Consider the following 20,223-nt stretch of genomic DNA (forward strand, 5'->3'; position numbering starts at 1 on the left):
TGGAGTATTCCTTTTAAAGTGTTACTTGTTTTCTATATTTCTATAGAAACAAATCTTGAATAATGAATTTTAAAAAAGAAGATATTAGTAAGACCAGAAGAGTCGATATTTATTTACTATCTCAATAGTTATCGAGGGATGTTTTTTTTTTATAAACAAATGATAGCACTTGTAAAATGTCAGCTGGAATTAACTAGGATGTACGCTTCTTAGTATAATCAGCCGAGACAAATACGCTTCAGGGCGAACTGTGATCAATGTTAGAAAGGTTCAACCAGAAAAAACACATTCAAAGTCAAGCACACGAAAGCCGCGGTCAAATTTCGCTGCGACAGTATTTTTTTAATATTTGTTTCTGTGTAGGGATGCGATTATATATATGAAAAAGGACAGTAGGCTACAACCATGAAAACAATGCACTAATTTTTTCTGTCAGACTGGACAATGATTCTCCTCCCACAGTCTTAGCGCATTCTCAACATAAAAGTCTAAAGATTTATTTGTGTTTTTCCTTTGGGATTCAAGAGGTCTATCTGACCTTCTACAGCATTGCATCTACATTCATCGAATCAGAACCGTAGCTGGAATACTAATGTTAAGAGCACGATTAACAATACAAGATAAGTCTTAAATACAGTTATCCGTGCAGAATTTTCTTTCAACAGGTCTTTTCGAAAAGGCCATGCACAGTTATGACTCGGAAGGTCAGAAAACCTTTTGGGGGGCTCTGAAATCCTTTCATCGATAGGGCTATTGATTAAATTGTGTCACTGTATTGTCAGCATGATTAGCTTGGTATGGATATACTCTTCAACAAGAAAAAAATCACCTTGCGATGTCAGAAAGCCAAAATCCGTAGCTCAATTACTGGAATTAACCGTGTTGTTTGACATTTTCTTTTCCTACGCCTGAACGTTTGCAAAACGAACCCCCTCGGCATGCCGCTTCAACACACATGTTCAACATTCACGTTTGATAACCGTAGGCAGTTCGTGTAATTGAACGTTCATGTGACTGTGATTATTTTCATTGAACCGGTAACAAACTTGAGAATATCTATTATTAACCGTATCAGACATCTGAGCAGGGCAATTTTTAAATGTTATTGCCCTCAAGGTTTGATGGATAAGTCAACAAAATTACAATAAGTTAGTCCGCTCAGAAAAGTCAATGGGATTTTGTGTGTAATTTGGCGGGCGATATAGGTTATACAGTAAGTCAATGCGCAAATATTTTAGCCCGCTCAGAAGAGTCAATGGGATTTGTGTGTAATTTGGCGGGCGATATAGGTTATCAAAATGGATAATGGCGCTATATAAATCTCATGTATTATTATTATTATTATTATACAGTAAGTCAATGGACAAATATTTTAGCCCGCTCTGAAAAGTCAATGGCAAAATGCGTGTTAAACTAGTGAGCATTATATACCTCACTTAAGAAATCCAGCCATCTGATTGGTCGAATTGCATTCATAAACTTCAACTGTTCCTGTAAAATTCCCCGTAACCATGCTTAAAACATTTCAATATTTTTAATAACCATGGTTATTAAAAAAATAGGTCAGTCTCCATGGTTACCCCATAGGTTTACATGTTAAAAAATGGTTTGAGCGATGGAGGATACCATACGTGTGCGAAAAATTGGTCGGCAATTTCAATACAATTGAATCTCGATCGATCTTACCGACAATTTTATCTTGCATTGTTGACATGAAGACGAAAATACACTCTCAAAAACAAAAAAACAACATCTGCCGATAGATCTTGATCTAAGTTCGTGCCAATATGCATTGCAAAAGTAAAAGAAGGGTCCGTTTCATGGAGCTTTTGCGAAGCATCCCTCACGCGGAGCCGTTTTCAATCCATTTTAATGTATATATTGGAGAAAACTGCCAAGCATGTTAACGGCGCGCGATAGCCGAGTGGTCTAACCGTTGGTTTTCGATACACCTCTTGTTGTACGCAAGAGTTCGAATCCCGTCTTCGACATAAATGTAAATTATTTTTTATTTTTTATTTTTTAGTCTATTTTTTTCGGCATATAAAAGTATTAATGACTGCTTTAATATTCGAGAAATAGTTGTTTTCATACGCTCTCGGGAAGGTTACAATTGGGCTATTCCCCTCGGCAAGCCTCGGGGAATAGCACAATTCTAACCTTCCCTTGAGCGTAATAAAACAACTATTTCTCTCAAAGCAGTCATTAATACTATAATAATATAGTGCCAGTTGTAATTTACATCGCGCATCAGCTATTGTAATTTACATCGCGCATCGTGTATAAGAAAATGCGCACTTTGCGCGAACTCTCATTGTGACGTAACAATCACACCCTAGGCAAACTGTTTGCAGTGTATCGAAAATCTGTCAAACACTGGATGAACAGTGCTGGTTTGACAATGTTTTTGCAACTTCTAATGCTAGGAAACCCTGTGTAGCCTACATAATTTAAGAGTATAAGATAGTAAGAGTTTCTTATTTGCTCTAGATGTCTGATGTGGTTAATAATAGTAATATTGACTGCCTAATTCAGGGCAATACGACTTGTCATATATCACCCTCACCTTCGGTTCGGGCGATATCGTATTGCCTAGAAGGCAGTCAATATTATTTAATTAACCCTTATAAGGCCGGGCTATTTGAAGTCTTACTACGGCCGGGGGGGGGGGGGGCATTATGGCCCCCCTTAAGATATCGGCCGTGAAACGGCCGATCTCCGCGATAATTTGCACGCATGTCAAGTGAAGTGTATAGAACAATATGATAATTTCAATTTTTTTGAAAAAAAATCACTCATTTGCATATTTATGGTAATTTATGCAAATAACGTCATAAAATCACATTTTTACCCATAAATCATATATTATTCATATTTAAGCATTCTTTTTCACTACGTATATTCATTAGACCATTTGGAACAATAATACGACAACAAAAATTGGAAGAGCCAGCTTATTCCTTATGTTATCTCTTGTTTTGATAATTTCTTATGTATTTCATTGTTTTTTTTAACTTATGTATGTTATTGTGTTTTTTTTTTTTCATTTCTTCCTACAATTCAACTACTTTGACTCCCAAAACAACCACCTAAACTTTAAACAAGACCCCAAAACCAATGTTTGATCTATTTTTTGATCTATTTTTGTACACAAATCACAAAAATGAGCGATTTTCGGGCTGACATGCAAAGACAAAAGGTCACGTGACCTTGTAACTGTAGGTCCGATTTTTTTTTTTTTTTTAAAAGATGCGCAAGACTCTAAAGAAAAAAGTCAGCGAGCGGTGAGGCGCCATCCATATGCGTTCTCGAACAATCAGGGTTAAGGAGGCAAAGGAGTTTGTTACGCGAGTGGGCTTGGAAATAAGAGGTTAAAAAAGAGGCAGACAGGAGAGTTTCAAGACACTCTTGTGACACATTATCATGGTCATGATTGAATAAATTTATACTAAAGTCCCCCATTAATAAACGTTTAAGCACATATAAAGCAACACCACCGTCGACTCTTCCTTGCCTATTTTTAAAGACAAAATCATAATTATCGATTAAAAAGGGTAAATTAAAATCATGGGATGAAAAAGTTTCTGTTAGTACAATAATTAAAGAAAGCTTTTTATTGAAATCTAAAAATGATTGCAATTAAGTGCAAAAAAGAGAATGTATCACTACTATTAACATGACTCGGTTACATTGCCTCAAAATCTGAAAATTATAAATCTTTAGGTCAGTCAGGAATCCCATGACTTTATCATGCCGATCGCATGTCTCATTATCAAGATATGTATGATTGGAAATCGAAATTCATTTTTCGTTTTCCTAACGGATTTTATAACACTTCAGTCAATTGGGGGGAAATGAGTATGGTAAAACCGGTCACTCAATTTTTTAAAAACTTTTTGAGGCACTTATGATCATTTTGAACCGCAATTTTTGTTTAGGGCTTTAATATTAAACCATATCACAGACACTGATTACACATAGGGCCATGTATCTCAGATTTAACCTTGTTAACTGATGCCTTTAATGTCTTTAATAATATTATAAAATTGTGCATTTGTCATATACTCTTTGAAAGAATGTTATGCCGGATCCTCGTGATCAAAATTCAAATTAAACTCTTTGGATGATGAATATATATTTTCAACAACAATTTCATCAGAGGTTCTTGGGAAATTAACAAAGACTTGATTACTAGCTTGAATGGGTCTTAACAAATCAAAAAGGTCATCTTCGCTCACAGACTCAAAAGGTAATGGAGCTCTCACACTCTGCCGTGTAGGCCTACCGTCCACCTGCCGGGCTATTAAAAAAAAACAGAGTCCAGAACGTTGGGTTTTGAGCGAACTTGTCCCCGGCCGCAAAAAAAAAATTCATAAAATTAATCTTTTCACCGTTTCGTTGCCATCTTCTGGCCGTTTCCATACCGGGCCCATACCGGGTCTCGAACGTGTGCACCGGGTTTGTAGCAGCCACCTACCAGTCACTTAGCGTCCCCTCACCGCTCGGAGCGTCCTGTGAGCGAGTCCCCGGACTGCTGACGTCATGACAAGAAAAAGTAAAGCTCATCTGACGAAACCCCTCTATATATACCCAATAATTAGTGACAAACGGTGGCACACGGTGACAAAAGTAAATTTGTTGGTAATGGCACGTTCATATGACGCTACTGTGAAGGTAAGGACACGTTATGGACCCGTTATAGGACGTTATGGGAACGTCAAGACGTTAACAGGATGTTACCCATGCGTTAGGGAGGCGGCGCCGTCAGAATCAGGCGGTACCGCTTTGGAAACACCCGTTGGCAGTCCGGTATGAACACTGTAATGAGGACGGTATGAATACGTTATGAAGACGGTGGCACGGTATCAACACGTTCATGACACGTTCACAACCCGCTTACAACCCGTTGCAGACGGTGGATTTTGTTTTGCCCGTTCATCACCGTTCTGTAACGGGTTATGAGCGTGTTGTGAACGTGTTCATACAGAGTGACCGTTTTCATAACGTATTCATACCGTCCTCATACCGTTCAACACCGTCCTCTTGCCGCTTACTTGCGGCCGGTGCCAGCCGGCCAAAGTTTTGAACATGCCCAAAACTTTCGCCGGGTCCCACCGGGTGTAAATAAGCGCCAACGCCCTATTAACGTGTTGCCCGCTTTGATAACGAACCACCGTGTGCCCTCACCGTTCTCCACCGTCCGCAGACATTTTCGCGCACGGTGGCACACGGTAGGCCTACACGGCAGAGTGTGAGAGTCACTTAAGTGGTGATCTAAATTAGCCAAAATAAATAATCAAATACAAAATCTGAGCAAGGAGTTTTAAGAGCTGGAGTGCCAACTGACAACAAATTAATTCAAGCAGCTGCCGTTTTCTAAGGTTGCACAATAAAATATACAGGTGTGCTGTTACCTTTGATGTCCGAGGTTCCAAGCCGCCAACATCATTGGAAAGCTTGAGTAGTGATTTTCTTCAAAAAGAAATATCGTTAATATTTCAATTTGTATTTGAACTTACAGGGGAAAATCGAACAGATGATAAAATATGAATAAAAAAGCCTAATTATGTCAAAAAATTTTCTTAGAGTGTATAATAGCAGTTTTGATATGTGAAAAAAGTAAAACATTACAATCCTAAAACCTACAATTTGACACTTCCGATTACTTCCGGCTCACGAAAATAAAAAGTGAAATTGTTCAAGTACAGTTCTTTATGATGTCATTATGTCAGATTAGTACCCACACATACCCAGTCAAGTAATTTCGATTAATCATTCAGGAATTTTGCTCCATTTCCTTTCGCTTGCCTCCTGTAAAGGTTTAGCACTATGCAGTGCTCGTATTATCAGACGAGTGGTAGCGAAAAGGAATTATCATTACAAAAGCATAATTCCCTTTGAAAGTGGCCTGTTAGTGTGCAGCTAGGCAGGAATCTTTTGTCTACGTATCTGCATCAAGATCCAGTATTTAAGCACATGCCTGCTATATTTTCTCCTGGCGGCTTCGAAGAATGAGCTAGATATAACTCCATATCTTAAAACTCTTTGATCTGAATAACCAAAACCCGAAAGCATAATAACATAATTATAAAAGTAGGAAAAATGCATAAAAAGGACTAATCGGTGCAGACACAGGGAGCTCCAGAAAGGACAATAGGGACTTTTAGATTTGCGTGGACTGATACGTGTGACGTCCATTCAAGCAGTGCATTAAAAGGACGTCGACCGTAGCAATCCCCATTGTCTTCGTGCGAATCTAAAAGTCCCTAATAAAAAGTCACCAGTACTTGTAGTAGGTAGGAAGGGAAACACAAAACACAAACACATAATGGACATGCACACATATTGAGACACTGTTGGCATGACAAACAATATAATGACGCTTTGGTATGCTAATAGCAAGGCACCCATTGGAAAAATAAATTATTGTTGAAGGAAAATATCAGCTAGAAGATAGAATATTGCGCAAGAAAATACAATATCAAAAGGTAAATAATTATAATAGTAAGATGAATAAAAACACTATAGTAACGTAAGATCAAACGAATTAGTCGTATAATAAAGGGAATGAAATCAAAGCAAAATTTAAAATAATTTAATAATTTCAAATTGAAGGACGACCGATTGCAAGCGATAGCAAATGAACGGAGACTTTTGTAATCGTTTCATAAAAGGAATTACCATTGGAAAATAAAATATCTCAATATCAAAATCTCAATTTAAAAGGAGGACAGAATATTACTCAAGGTAATACAATATCAAATTGCAAATAATCCATATATTATAAAATAAATAGAACTAGTATAACAACATCACACGAATCAGTCTTAGCAAGGGTATAAAGTTAAGGCAAGACTTAAACAAGTTTGGTAATTGCAAAATGAACGACAACCGATCACAAGAACTGACCTGGTTTCTGCGATAGTCCATGAATGGAGATTTTTTTTGGATGTCTAATTAAAGGAATAACCTTTTCAAAACGACTCGAAGTATGAAATATGATGGTCTAAAAGTTTGCAATGATTAGGGTGAGTGCGAAACCAGGTTGACATTTGTGAGAGGTAGTGAAACGGAATATGAAGAACAAATACAGGTCATTAGAGTATGCAAAATAGAAGAGCGACAAAGTGTGACGTCAATTCTCTTCGTCACTACGGAATGCTGGATCCTTACAATGTTTAGCAAGCCAATAAATGTGATTGATCGGTTGCCAAGACGGCAATCAGCCCTGCTATTATGTTAAACTTCTACCAGTTAAGAAAAAATATTTTGGTCTATTATTAATTGGATACGAGTAATGTGAGCATTGTTAGCATGCAACAATACTTCGAGACAGCTGCGGAGAATGTTAAAGCATGATACGGAATGCTGTCGATTCCTTAATTGAAAGTATCAAACGCGTTGAGAGAAACCTCGCCGAATCAATTGAATTTGAGTTCAAGCGGGAATTCGAGCTGGAAAGAAAGAAAAATTCCTCCCTGGAAAAAAAGATGCCAGTGCTTTTCTTTGCTCTCATTTCCCCCCTCTCTTTACGCTTCAAAGGAGACATGTTTTTTCTTCCTCCCCCAAGCTTCTCTTTCTCGGCATGAAAGACTAATTCTTGTTCAAAATACAAATAGGAACTCAAATCATAAAACGACACCACGATCTTTATGGATACCAAAATCCATATTACGTTCATTTAATAGGAAAAATCGCTTATTTTACCAATTCAATTCCGAGCCAGCAGAGTTAAACGAAAACATATGAAATTACCCTAGTTAGTATTTTACGTTATGCAAACAAAAAATATCTTCTTTAAACATTATGAAGTTCATAGAAGTGACATTAAAACACTTGGAAGCTTATTTACCATGTATTTAATAGAAACAGTAATAACCAGGATATTCAAGAGATTTTAGTCGGAAACAAATGCTTTCAAGACCCAGCTTCTAATGCTGAGAGTCTCATGATTACTTTGTAAATATAGGTCAAAATCTTGCATATGCCATTCCCACAGCAAATGATTCATTTCATTCATTTTTTGATCGTCGAATTCCTGAAGAAAAAAAAAAGAGCGCTGGGTATGATGGCATTTGAAATATACTTCTTAAACATAACATTTCCGGAAAATTTCATCCCACTTCCCATGTATTTAACCTCTCTTTTATATTAGGGGAAAAACCTTTTTACATGAAAGAGCAAAATTAATACCTTTATTTTGTTTAAAGGTGACTCACGTGAACAGGGATTTTATAGGCCAATTTGTTTAACTTAAGCCCCTTTCACACCGGATCTGCGTAGAGTTGCGTAGTGTTGCGTACCGACTACGCCGAAGTTAAGCTGCGTACTCATGAATAAATTGATGCTTCGGGGTAGTCCCTGCGTAGGTTTTGCGTAGGCTTGCGTATAGTTACGTACCCTGTGCGTAGGCACCGCGTACCTACGGCGTAGGCAATTGGCGTAGGGTTACGTACACTTGCGTAGGCCTGGCGTAGGGTTGCCAAAAGTGGCATTTGGTACACGGTTTTGACAGTTATATTTTCAATTTTTTAGTAGGTATTAACAACTGCTGAGGCTATTTTGCAGTAATGTTAATTTGTTCAAGATATTATTTTCAAAAAAATGCAGACATTTTTGTGGATGTACTACATTATTATACTCATTCACAAGGGTAATAAATGAACTTTCTGTTGATGTTTATTGCAAGGTCACGTGATGTGATTCGATACCTCAAAACGCCAACAAAAGAGCGCTTATTTTAGATTTGTGAATAAATGTGGACAGAAGTCTGATATTTGTTGACCATATCCCTTTTTTTCACTCATTTGTAAATATCATTCCATAACAGTTTCCTGAAAGTTTGAAGACGATAGGTGTTGTCCTTTGTCCGTAGCGTATATGTATGTGACAATGTAATGATATAAATGTTAGTCATTTATTACTTCTGACATACACACTCACTCAGTCTCACTAACAGAGTGAGACAAAATTATTTCTTTGCTCATTTCAATTAAACAAAATTATTTTACAAACATACAAACAGGGCCATAAACGTACACACAAGCAAACAAACCGACACAAATACATACATATTTCCACAAAACATAATAACATTTCGCATGAGGCATCAGTTTGTGAGTCTTATCTCTGTTTATTATATCAACAGCCTGAGATGTCAACATCACAAATTGAATAAACCATAACAAGCAAAACATGTCAGTCTGAAAATCCTTGTAGTAGTACAAACAGAATTACAAGCAAGAATACAACATAAAGTCAAAGAAACACTTTTTCTTCATGAACAGAATAAATGTGAGAACGCACACATGTAAACAAAAATAGCATTTCCCTTCAAAATAATGATCAATACCTGCCAAGTTTACATCCAGGTATATACAACAAAAAATCTTTATACGTTTTTAATGCTTCGTCGGACTGGCGTAGGGTAGCGTATTGTTGCGTAGGCTTTGCGTACAGTTGCGTAGGCTTGGCGTACAGGTGCGTAGGCTTGGCGTACAGTTGCGTAGTTTCTGCGTAAAAAGTCTACGCCGAAGGTACGCGAAAAAATATAAACATGTTTAATTTTTTGCGTTCATCTCGCGTACCCATTTTCGTCCCTCCGCGTACAGTTGCGTAGGGTTGCGTACGATCGGCGTAGGGTTGCGTACGATCGGCGTAGTCGCTACGCAACTCTACGCAACTCTACGCAACTCTACGCAAGGCCCGGTGTGAAAGCCCCTTTACCTCTTTTCCCAAAATATTAGAAAAACTTATGTAAACACGAACTATAAACTTCCTTACACAAAACATCTTACTTAGTGATGATCAATGTGGATTTCGACACAAATATGCAATTACTCGTGCTATGTTAACACTCAAAAGGAGGTTTGGCGAAACAAAAGGAGGTTTAAACTTAAACCTTGGTCTGAGCTCAAACCTTGCTTTGTGAATTCGGGCCAATAGGTTTATTTCTAGACTTCTCAAAGGCCTTCGACACAATTGATCATTAAATTCTTCTTAATAAACTTTCTCACTAAGGTGTCAGAGGGAAGGCCATTGAGTGGTGAAGAAGCTACCTTTCAGACAGAATACAATATACCTATGTAAATAACTTCCATTCATCAATTTAAAATGTTACCTGTGGAGTGCCTCAAGGCTCTCTTCTTGGCCCTCTTCTGTTCATACTATATATAAATGATTTCAAACGATCATCTAATATTTTATTTTTCATATTATTTGCTGATGACTTATAATTCTCTCTCATGCCATTACCAACATACTCTCCTATAGATACAATTAATTCGGAATTAGTTTTTGTTTAAAGTTGGATACAAGCCAACAAACTATCATTGAACATTTAACAAGACAAATTATATAATACTTATCAACACTATCGATCATCTTCCTGGTCCATTTCAAATAAATTGTATCGAACTAGAATGTGTTCAGAGTACTAAATTCCTTGGAATTTATGCTGAATGCAAATAGAAATGGAAAGTGCATATTAATCATTTATGTAAATTATTATCAATAAACATTGGTGTCATAAATAATGTTAAAACTTCATGTTCTGTCAACAGGTTTTTGATATCACTGTACACATCCCTTATATTGCCTTACCTAAAAGATGGGATTTCAGCAGTGTGAGATTCTTGAAAGAATTTATTTGATCGAATATTAACTTTGCAGTAGCGTGCATTTTGAATTATCCATAATGTCTGCTTTCGTTCCCACACTGACCACTTATTGTCAAGACAACATTCTTAAAATTGATGATTTGTACTCTTGGTACCTCTCCCAAGTTAATACATTTTTCAAAAAAAGTAACGAGACACATTCACACCCCCAATGGACAGTCGAACCAATTTCACCCTCCCCGAATGAGAACAGCTTTCGCACAAAATACAATTATTTACAACGGTCCAGTATTTTTGATAACATAGATTTATGAATGTTTTTTTTTTAACTGAAAATTGAATTCTGCATTGATGACACGTCGGCCGGGTTTGCAGGAATCTTGGTTTGTCCGACTCTAGACTCAATCTCTTTCTCCTCCTTCTGCTGATCTTACCTAGAGCTTTTGCAATCATTCCTTTTTGTTTTCCATCTTACTTTATTTTTTGACTTTTTCTATTTTTCCCGAGTTTTTCCTTTAAAAAAAAATCTCCTTCCCCAAATGTATTACTTCTTTATTGTTACATATTTTTAAACTTATTCATTTTCTATGTCATGATACTTTGTTTTCAAGAAATATTGTAAAACATCAAGAGCAAGAGAGAGAGAGAGAATGATAGAGAAACAGAGAGGGAGAGAGAGAGAGGGAGAGAGAGAGGCAGAGAGAGAGAAGGAGAGATAGATATAGAGAGAGGCAGAGAGAGAGAGAGAGAGGGGGGAGAGGGAGATTTTAAAATTACTGCTCTCCCGGCTTGTGGTTTAAAACATTGAAAACTGTGAAAACTCGAAGTTTACTTCCGCTTGAACCTCCGTAGTAGTTAGAGGATCGTTGTTTATAACTTCGAGGTTTCGCAAAATTCAAGTTTAAAACTATCATGGTCCCGGGCGAACATATCTGCTATCTCGATTAAAAAAAAGGAGTCGAGGAGGCGCGATATCTCAGTCGGTAGAACATTGGTCTCGTTATCCGGTGACCCGGGTTCGAAACCAAGTTGATGCGCTAGTGCCCTTTGGTAATGCTATGGTCACATTACCCAAAAGTAGCCTGCTCGGCGGCCGAGCGGCGAGTTTTTAACCAATTCTGCCCGGCGGCTGCCCGGCCACCGAGCGGCGGCCGCCCAGGCACCGCTCGTTTTTAGGGCATCGCTCGGACGCCGCTGAAGTTTTAGCGCGGAGTTAAAATTTGGGCGGCGCCTGCTCACTTTTCACTCGCCGTCCAAAATACGCTCAGTGCCTGGGCAGTCGCCGCCCGGGCGCCGACCTAATCGCTGGGCGATGCCTAATTCCAGCAGCGACCGAGCAGGCTACTGATCGGTCGGTCGCTGCTCTGATTTGTGACCATAGCTTAAGGCATTTATCCTCATTACCAGGTCCCTCGGAGAGGATCTTAAGCCGTCGGTCTTCCGGTTGCTTACTAACAAGCATTTATTGCCTTCTTAGCTGTCAGGTAAAATAACCACCACCACTATCACTATCTTTGACTTACCTATCTGTATCATCCAGGGGAACACCGTCTCCACCAAAGCCGCAGTAACAGCCATAGCCGATATAATCAAGACTAACTTCGATTACACTCTTTCCAAGTAGGCATTTTTGCATCATTCCAAATTGACCCAAGTGTGTCGTGTGAGGAATGCACCTGCAACCTGGGAGATAGAAGAGTATTCCCCAATAAGTAATGTTTTGTCTCATTTAGTAATTGGTCATGTTGGTTTGGACTAATTTCTGTCTTTCTTTTTTAAATCTCAATTCCTCTAACTCCCACTAGCCGACTTTTTGTTTAAAGGGAGGGGAGCGCCCCTTTTGAGATCAGAGTGGTAGACGATATGTATACAAGACAGTGAAAGAAACCTTTTTACGGATCTCTTTTATTTATTTAATTTTTTGATTTTTTAGGCTTGTCACTGAATTGTTCAAGTTATACCAAAAAAAGGACAGAATATTCCTCATGAACAAGGGAAAGGATTGGGGGCACCAACAAATCTTGATGTTTTTTCCAGGAATATTGTGCCCTTTCTGCTACTTGTGCTTTATAAATATTAAATAAATTGCAAAGTTGTGACGCTCCGGCTCCTAATCTTCAACTCCTGCATCGCAACAAATTATATTTCTTTATTTCATATTCATATTCTCATGTAGCATGCACATTTCATGAGTAACTAGATGGAATTTTGACTGCGCGCAGTCGAAAATGATGCCTCCGCCATAGAGCAATTTAAACAAGTTTGGAGTTTAAATCTCCAGTGGTTCTTGAGATATCATGATAACAATCTCAATGTATGGAATTTCATAAGTTGACCTCTGTGACCCTTGACCTTTGACCTACGTGCTCCAAAATCTAATCAGATTGTCTTCCTATGGTGATACACACTATCATTAAGTTTGAAGTTTAAATCTCCAGTGGTTCTTGGGATATTATGATATGGTGATACATACTATCATTAAGTTTGAAGTGAAAATTCTCCAGTGGTTCTTGAGATATCGCGATAACGATCTCAATGTATGGAATTTCATAAGTTGACCTCTGTGACCCTTGACCTTTGACCTACGTGCTCCAAAATCTAATCAGATTGTCTTCCTATGGTGATACACACTATCATTAAGTTTGAAGTTTAAATCTCCAGTGGTTCTTGAGATATTATGATAACAATCTCAATGTATGGAATTTCATAAGTTGACCTCTGTGACCCTTGACCTTTGACCTACGTACTCCAAAATCTAATCAGATCGTCTTCCTATGGTGATACATACTATCCTTAAGTTTGAAGTTTTTACATCTCCAGTGGTTCTTGAGATATCATGATAACAATCTCAATGTATGGAATTTCATAAGTTGACCTCTATGACCCTTGACCTTTGACCTACGTGCTCCAAAATGTAATCAGATTGTTTTCCTATAGTGATTCACACTATCACTAAGTTTGAAGTTTAAATCTCCAGTGGTTCTTGAGATATCATGATAACAATCTCAATGTATGGAATTTCATAAGTTGACCTCTGTGACCTGTGACCTTTGACATACGTGCTCCAAAATCTAATCAGATCGTCTTCCTATGGTGATACATACTATCCTTAAGTTTGAAGTTTAAATCTCGAATGGTTCTTGAGATATCGCGCTAACAAACTCAATACAAGGAATTTCATAAGTTGACCTCTGTGACCTGTGACCTTTGACCTACGTACTCCAAAATCTAATCAGATCGTCTTCCTATGGTGATAAATACTATTCCCGAGTCTTAAGTTTAAATCTTAAATGGTTCTTGAGATATTGTGATAACGGTCAAACGGGACGGACGTACGGACGGACGGACGGACGGACGTACGGACGTACGGACGGACAACCCGAAAACATGATGCCTCCGGCACCACCTTCGGTGGCGGAGGCATAATAAAATCAATAAGTTTTAAATGGATTAAAAATAAGTAAGAGGTGGAATGTACTTACCTGTAAGAAGAACAGAGAAGCAAGCGATGAAGGCAAGGAATTTCATCATGGTGTATTTTAACCGTTCTCTCTGTTTCCTCTGCGTAATGATTTAAACCATGTAGACACTCAGACGAAACAACTGGTAGAAAATTACTTCCTCGGATCAATACTTCCTCAGCTTAATGTGTCATGTTTAAATGAAATGTAATTCATATCCAAGGTCAAGGAACGATAAGACAAAACACTTGTCAATCAACGGAGAAAAATATATGATTGGCATTTGTCTGGTTAATAATTAGACTAGACGTAGAGATTATTCTTACGTGGTGGGTTCTGAAACACCTGTTGCTGTTATATAAATATCAACATATATCTTGACTTGGTATACCGTCTAAGGAAATGTTTTGTTAAAAATAGAAAATGTTTTAGGGTTAAGATGAATATAGATCTTATCTGTTAATTACTCAGGAATCATATATTCAAAAGCCTATCCATTATGACAAAGTTCGTTGAACCCAAAGTTCACGGTGGTATAATCGCACATGCATAGGAGCCAAACAAAAATCACCTTTCATTGAAACGTTTGGTTTGTAATGACCTGGGTAGGAAACTGATATAAATTTGTATTTAATTAGCAGATTGAAAATATTATATCAAGGATTGTTGCAGGAATTTTTACGGGGACAAGGCTTCTTTTTAGAATGTACATTTTTGTCTAACTTACCCTATTTTCTTTCTCACTCCCTCTTCTCTGTCTGTCTTTCTCTCTCTCACCCTCTCTGGCCCGAATTCACAAAGGAGGTTTGTCGACAAACCTAGGTTTATGTGCGTCATATGACGCGTTTCTTGGTTTGTAAAAACGCGTCGAAAGGCGTCATAATTATGACGCACATAAACCTAGGTTTGTCGACAAACCTCCTTTGTGAATTCGGGCCTCTTTGTCTGTCTCTCTCTCTCTCTCTCTCTCTCTCTCTCTATCTCTCACACACTCTCTCTCTCTCTCTCTCTCTCTGTATGTCTGTCTGTCTTTCTCTCTCTGTGTATGTCTGTCTCTCTCTGTCTCTCTCACTCTGTCTCTCTCCCAGTCTTTCTCTCTCTCTCTCTCTCTCTCTCTCTCTATCTCTCTCTCTCTGTCTCCCTCTAATCATATACTGGTTCAAAGGCCAGCCTTTTGAGTCTCCTTCACGACCTTGTATTCACTGCATTAATCATGAAGCGTATTTAAAATGAAAATCAAATGACCGTGGATAAGATTTTTTCCCCCTCGTCTATTTCATTCAAACTTTATGTACAGCATGTAAACTGACCTGATAATTGGGTTATAAAACGAAATTATACTATAACCCTGCAAAGCATGGACAGGGAACAAGTATTACCTCGGACAATTATCCCCATGTCACTCAGTTAAGTTCGATTTTGATACGTTTACTTTTGATTAATTATTTTTGAATTAACAATCATAGAACCCATAATATTTGGCGATAGATCGAAAGATTGCACAGGGATAATGTATAATGAATTTCCAATCACACACAAACGCATATAATATTATACACACACATTTAAGTTGATTTAAATAAACACTCTTTGAGTTACTCAAGATCACATGCAGGACAAGTTCACTGAGTGATAAGGAGAATGTATTTTACTTTAAAGATACTATGTCCCTTTTGCAGCCAACATCAAATTTTGTAAAACTTTGCAGGAATTCTGAATATGTCATGTCTGTCTTATCTGTGAAATGTAATCATTAGCAGTGTCCTGATATTCAAATTATGCATGGAAACCCGTTCACTTGCTAGACTTCCCTGTCAGACACTATTGAGTAACTGACTGGCGTTTTTTCTTCTTTGGTAATAACATACATAAAATGAGCTGTAAAGGGTACATGAGCATTTGTCTACATCAATAAACCACTTCTTGTAATGGCGAAAATTAAACTGATTGAATCTTTGTGCAGCACAAAACGTACGACCATTCGGTACAATGGTAGCACTTAAGTCGATTTGACAACTAACAGTCGATATTTTTCCACTTAAAGATATTTTCAAGCCCCCTTTTTTCTAGGGAAGTTCTAAATCAGTATTATCTTTCAAATGCTGCTGGAATTTAACCTTCTTTTTTTGGGCCTGCAAATAGGACATAGTACCTTAAAAGTACCAAATTTGAAACTAACATTCATTTTCTATTGTAGTTGAAAAGAAATGTATGAGGACAATCAGTATTATTCAATGGTTTGTTATTTCTTCTATCTCCTCATAGTAATACAATAATGAATCCAGAGAGAGATACGCGTCTATCAGCAGCTATCCTTGTCATATCTCTTATATCCCTCGTTATAGGTTGGTCTGTAACGTTGAAAGCATTCTGATCCTGCCTTGTCGCAGGCACACATAGCCATAGCACAGTCTGTGTACTTGTAATCTGCGTCATAACTGCTTGCATCAGCTAAACATAGGTAGAAAGAAAGGAAATAATTACAACTCATAGGAAATATAGGAATACCACTCAGTTTACTATCCATAACATTCTAAGATAAGTATCCATGTGACAAATCCAACAAATAATATACCCTAGCATTTTCTGAGATTAACCAATATAAATTATCTGTGGAGTTCGGCATAAAAGTATATCCATGACATTCTATTTTTCTCTAACATATTTGGGAATAAATAAAAATGATAGACGACTTTTCTTGCCAGGTAATGATGAACATTAACATGAAAGCATTTCAATATTTGAATAATAATCCGCAAAATATTTAGTTTTTCTGGATTGCTTGTTCAACCAATTCTACCAAAATCTACTGATAAAGACATCCTTGTCCCATAGTGCGACCATAAAAGTAAGTTTAAAGAAATGAAAGATATGAGTGGACTTTTAAGTTTACAAACATTTCTTTGGACTAAAAGGCTTGTGTATCCAAATGTGCTTACAACAACCATTAACGTATATCATTGAGCTTTTTGTAATAATTTGTGTTACAGTTTATTTAGCTTGAATAAACTAAAATACCAAGTGTGTCGTCCTTGACTTAATTTTTCATTCGATTTTCCTTGTTTTCTTTTTTATAAAAATTTCCCAAGTTTTTTGCAATGATAGTGACAAAAATCTAGTCTGTTCTGTTTAAGGTAAATCGTAGTCCATTCGCTTCATGTAACATGTAAATATTAACCCGTTGAATACTGAGTTCATTCTTTGCCATATGTTTAATTCATGGACCCACAGGTTCCAGTAAGCAATGGGTCAAAGTCAAAACATATTACACAAACTTACAGCAAACGATTTGTGCACGATAGGTGCCACATTGCAATGCGTTGTAGTTATAGGTAATGGTGTAGGCTTGGTTGGAACTCCGGCACATGTCACTGTTCTGTACGACTGAGTAGCAGTCATCGTGGGTCTGACAACACCTGACAAAGCAACAGTTAATTATGTCAATGATCTGTAATGCACTGCAGCAGTCATTATGGCCCGAATTCACGAAAGAGGTTTGTCGACAAACCTAGGTTTATGTGCGTCATATGATGCGTTTTGACGCGTTTCGAGAACAAACGCGTAAACTTTTGTTTGAAACGCGTCGAAACGCGTCATATGACGCACATAAACCTAGGTTTGTCGACAAACCTTATTTGAGAATTCGGGCCAATGAGCCTGACAACGTTTTAATGAGAACGATTCTATTCTTACTGCTTTGTGTACCCGTTTTCATAGTTTCGACAACATGTTAAATAAGAACAATTTATTATATAACTACCTTGTAGTATTAAGGGCCTTCGTTCACACAGGATTCAGAATATCATTATGTAGCTGAATGAGGGGATGCATTGAATATCCTTAATCATAGGCCTATTTCCTTTAAATCAAAGTCAACATATATTGAGCAACAAAAATAGGGAACATTGTGAGCCTTCCCGTTCAATGAAAAAAAAATCCGATTAGTTTCAATTCAGATCCAGTATTGCCACTGTTGTGATACTCACTATGGTCCGCATTTGATTAGACCGTTTCTACGAATGGAAGGCCTACATCACAGTTCTCATCCGGACACTACTAGGGACTTTTAGATCGAGTGGACGAGAACACGACGAACGCCGACTGATCATGCGTGTCAACGTACTCAACTGCCCATGTTGACTACAATTAGAATTCTTTTAGATTGCACTCGACGATATACATGCATGCAGGAAGTAACACTATGAACATGACAGACAAAGAAAGAGGACAAAATATACAGTTCCTCATTCTACCCTCAACAATAGGCCATTTTCGTAATGTAACCAAATTTAATGCATAGGTCTTTGTGAAGTGCCTCAATACAAATTATTTCATTCGCCTGATAGGAATAATAGTATTTCAATAGTCAGAATGCAACTGCATATATTAAGTGTTGCTAGGTAGGTCAAGCCATAATGTTTGTCCAACCTGGCAACAACTAACGTATGCAGTTAGGAGTCTGTCTATTGAAATACTATTATTCTTATCAGGTGAATAAAATAGTTTGTATTGAGGCACTTCACAAAGACCTATGCATTAAATTTGGATACATTACGAAAATGGCCTATTGCTTTGGTAGAGCATCCCTTCACTGCTATTATGTACAAATGTGTAGAACAGGTGAATATGCATGTGACACCTGTTCTACACATTTTTACATAATAGCAGGGAAGGGATGTTCCTTTGTCTACCTGAGGAACTGCACGCGGCATATACTATATTTAGGAAAATCAAGGTTGACGCCCTCTCGATCGCCGACTGAGACGACGTGACGCATGCGCAGTGCCTTACAATGACGTCACATGTTGCAGTCAAAGCTGTCAACGTGCAAATCTAAAAGTCCCTATTATTCCACTATCACCAACCTCAAGCAGAGTTGTAATTGAGAACAGACAGATGATTCTCAAAGTTGAGTTTATTTATAAGGTTTAAGATTTCACAATGTGATGAGAAGTCCTGAAAAAAACTATCAGATTTGAAGAAGAAAAAAAATCGTAAAGAGAGAGGATGGGAAAAGTATTCTTGCCATCCTACTTTGTATTGCTGAGAGAGAAGTAGAAAACTTAAGAAAAGAGAGTTAAAGAGAGTTTAATAATCTGTCGTGTGTACCCGCACACGACAGAATAACCCTCTGAAAAGGACTAGTAACCCGAATCATTAATACAGAAAGAGAGTGAGAGGGAGAGATAGTGACAGAGAAATGAGTTTTCGTCATCGAATTAGGAAAAAATCGTCACTTCTTCAAATCTTCAGACCAGATGTCGAGGAAGATGTATTCAGACTTACCTATCGGTATCATCAAGAGGAACACCTTGACCTCCGAAGCCACAGTAACAACCATATCCATTGTAGTCCAGACCAGCCTCTATTGTACTCATGTCTAGAAGACATCCCATCATTACGCCAAACTGACCAACGCTTTTTGTCTGGGGCATCGTCATACAACCTGCAAACAACCGAAACATTTCTAATTATTCTTCTCCTCCATTTCTTCTTTTTCATCGTCAACATATTTATTTTCAATTTTTTCTTCTTCTGCACGTGAGGATGCGTGTGTGATCATCTAATAACTATATTTGAATTGATTTCAATTTATTTCAATCGATTTTGTTGATTCCGATTGTTTTTTGCTTTCTTTTCTTCATTTACCTGAATGCTAAGAAAGCATGTGTATGCATGTGAAAAGCAACAGGGTGACTGACGACATTTAAAACTCCTCTCCGAGGGAGTTGATAATGAGGATCAGTGCCTTCCCATAGGGCACTGGCGGATCGAATTAATTTCGAATCCGGGACCTCCCAGTAACGTGACCACTGCTCCACCACTGAGCATTCGCGCCTTCTCCTTTGATTCTTCCAGTAAGTGATACTTAAAAAAAACAACCTTTAACACAAAGGGGAAATATGTGTAACTTTGCAGGAGAAGCCATTGAGATCATTTCTAATGATCCCCTGGGGCCTCCCTGCTGGAAAGAACACACTCATTCACACTCATTCACAGTGTGAAATTGAATGAGTGTGTTCTTTCCTTTTCCAGTTATCCACACTGTGAACCACAGTGTGAAACGAATCGAGCACAATGTGAAAACGCCCCAATTTAACATTGTGGAGCACACTGTGATTCACAGTGTAAAACACAGTGTG

General features: G+C 37.8%; 1 protein-coding gene across 1 annotated transcript; it reads right to left on the bottom strand.

The window, feature by feature from the left end:
* Nucleotides 1-16,108: 16,108 nt before the first annotated feature.
* Nucleotides 16,109-19,530, bottom strand: LOC592012 (phospholipase A2 AP-PLA2-I). The gene is made up of 3 exons (XM_011673311.1): nucleotides 19,367-19,530; nucleotides 17,360-17,496; nucleotides 16,109-16,531 (listed from the first exon to the last, which is right to left on the bottom strand). The coding sequence occupies exons 1-3, from the start codon at nucleotides 19,519-19,521 to the stop codon at nucleotides 16,383-16,385; spliced, it is 441 nt and encodes a 146-aa protein (XP_011671613.1). The 5' UTR covers nucleotides 19,522-19,530; the 3' UTR covers nucleotides 16,109-16,382.
* Between the last annotated feature and the right edge of the window lie 693 nt (nucleotides 19,531-20,223).

Source organism: Strongylocentrotus purpuratus, unplaced genomic scaffold (assembly GCF_000002235.5).
Source record: "Strongylocentrotus purpuratus isolate Spur 01 unplaced genomic scaffold, Spur_5.0 spur5_scaffold_3, whole genome shotgun sequence".
Classification (NCBI taxonomy): domain Eukaryota; kingdom Metazoa; phylum Echinodermata; class Echinoidea; order Camarodonta; family Strongylocentrotidae; genus Strongylocentrotus; species Strongylocentrotus purpuratus.

Bases quoted from the DNA above. Each gene is read 5' to 3' on its own strand.
- LOC592012 (XM_011673311.1), bottom strand. From the start codon at position 19,521: ATGACGATGCCCCAGACAAAAAGCGTTGGTCAGTTTGGCGTAATGATG. The intron at 17,497-19,366 runs GTAAGTCTGAAT...TTGCTTTGTCAG, and splicing joins CCTCTTGATGATACCGATAG to GTGTTGTCAGACCCACGATG. The intron at 16,532-17,359 runs GTAAGTTTGTGT...ACCTATGTTTAG, and splicing joins TCGTGCACAAATCGTTTGCT to CTGATGCAAGCAGTTATGAC.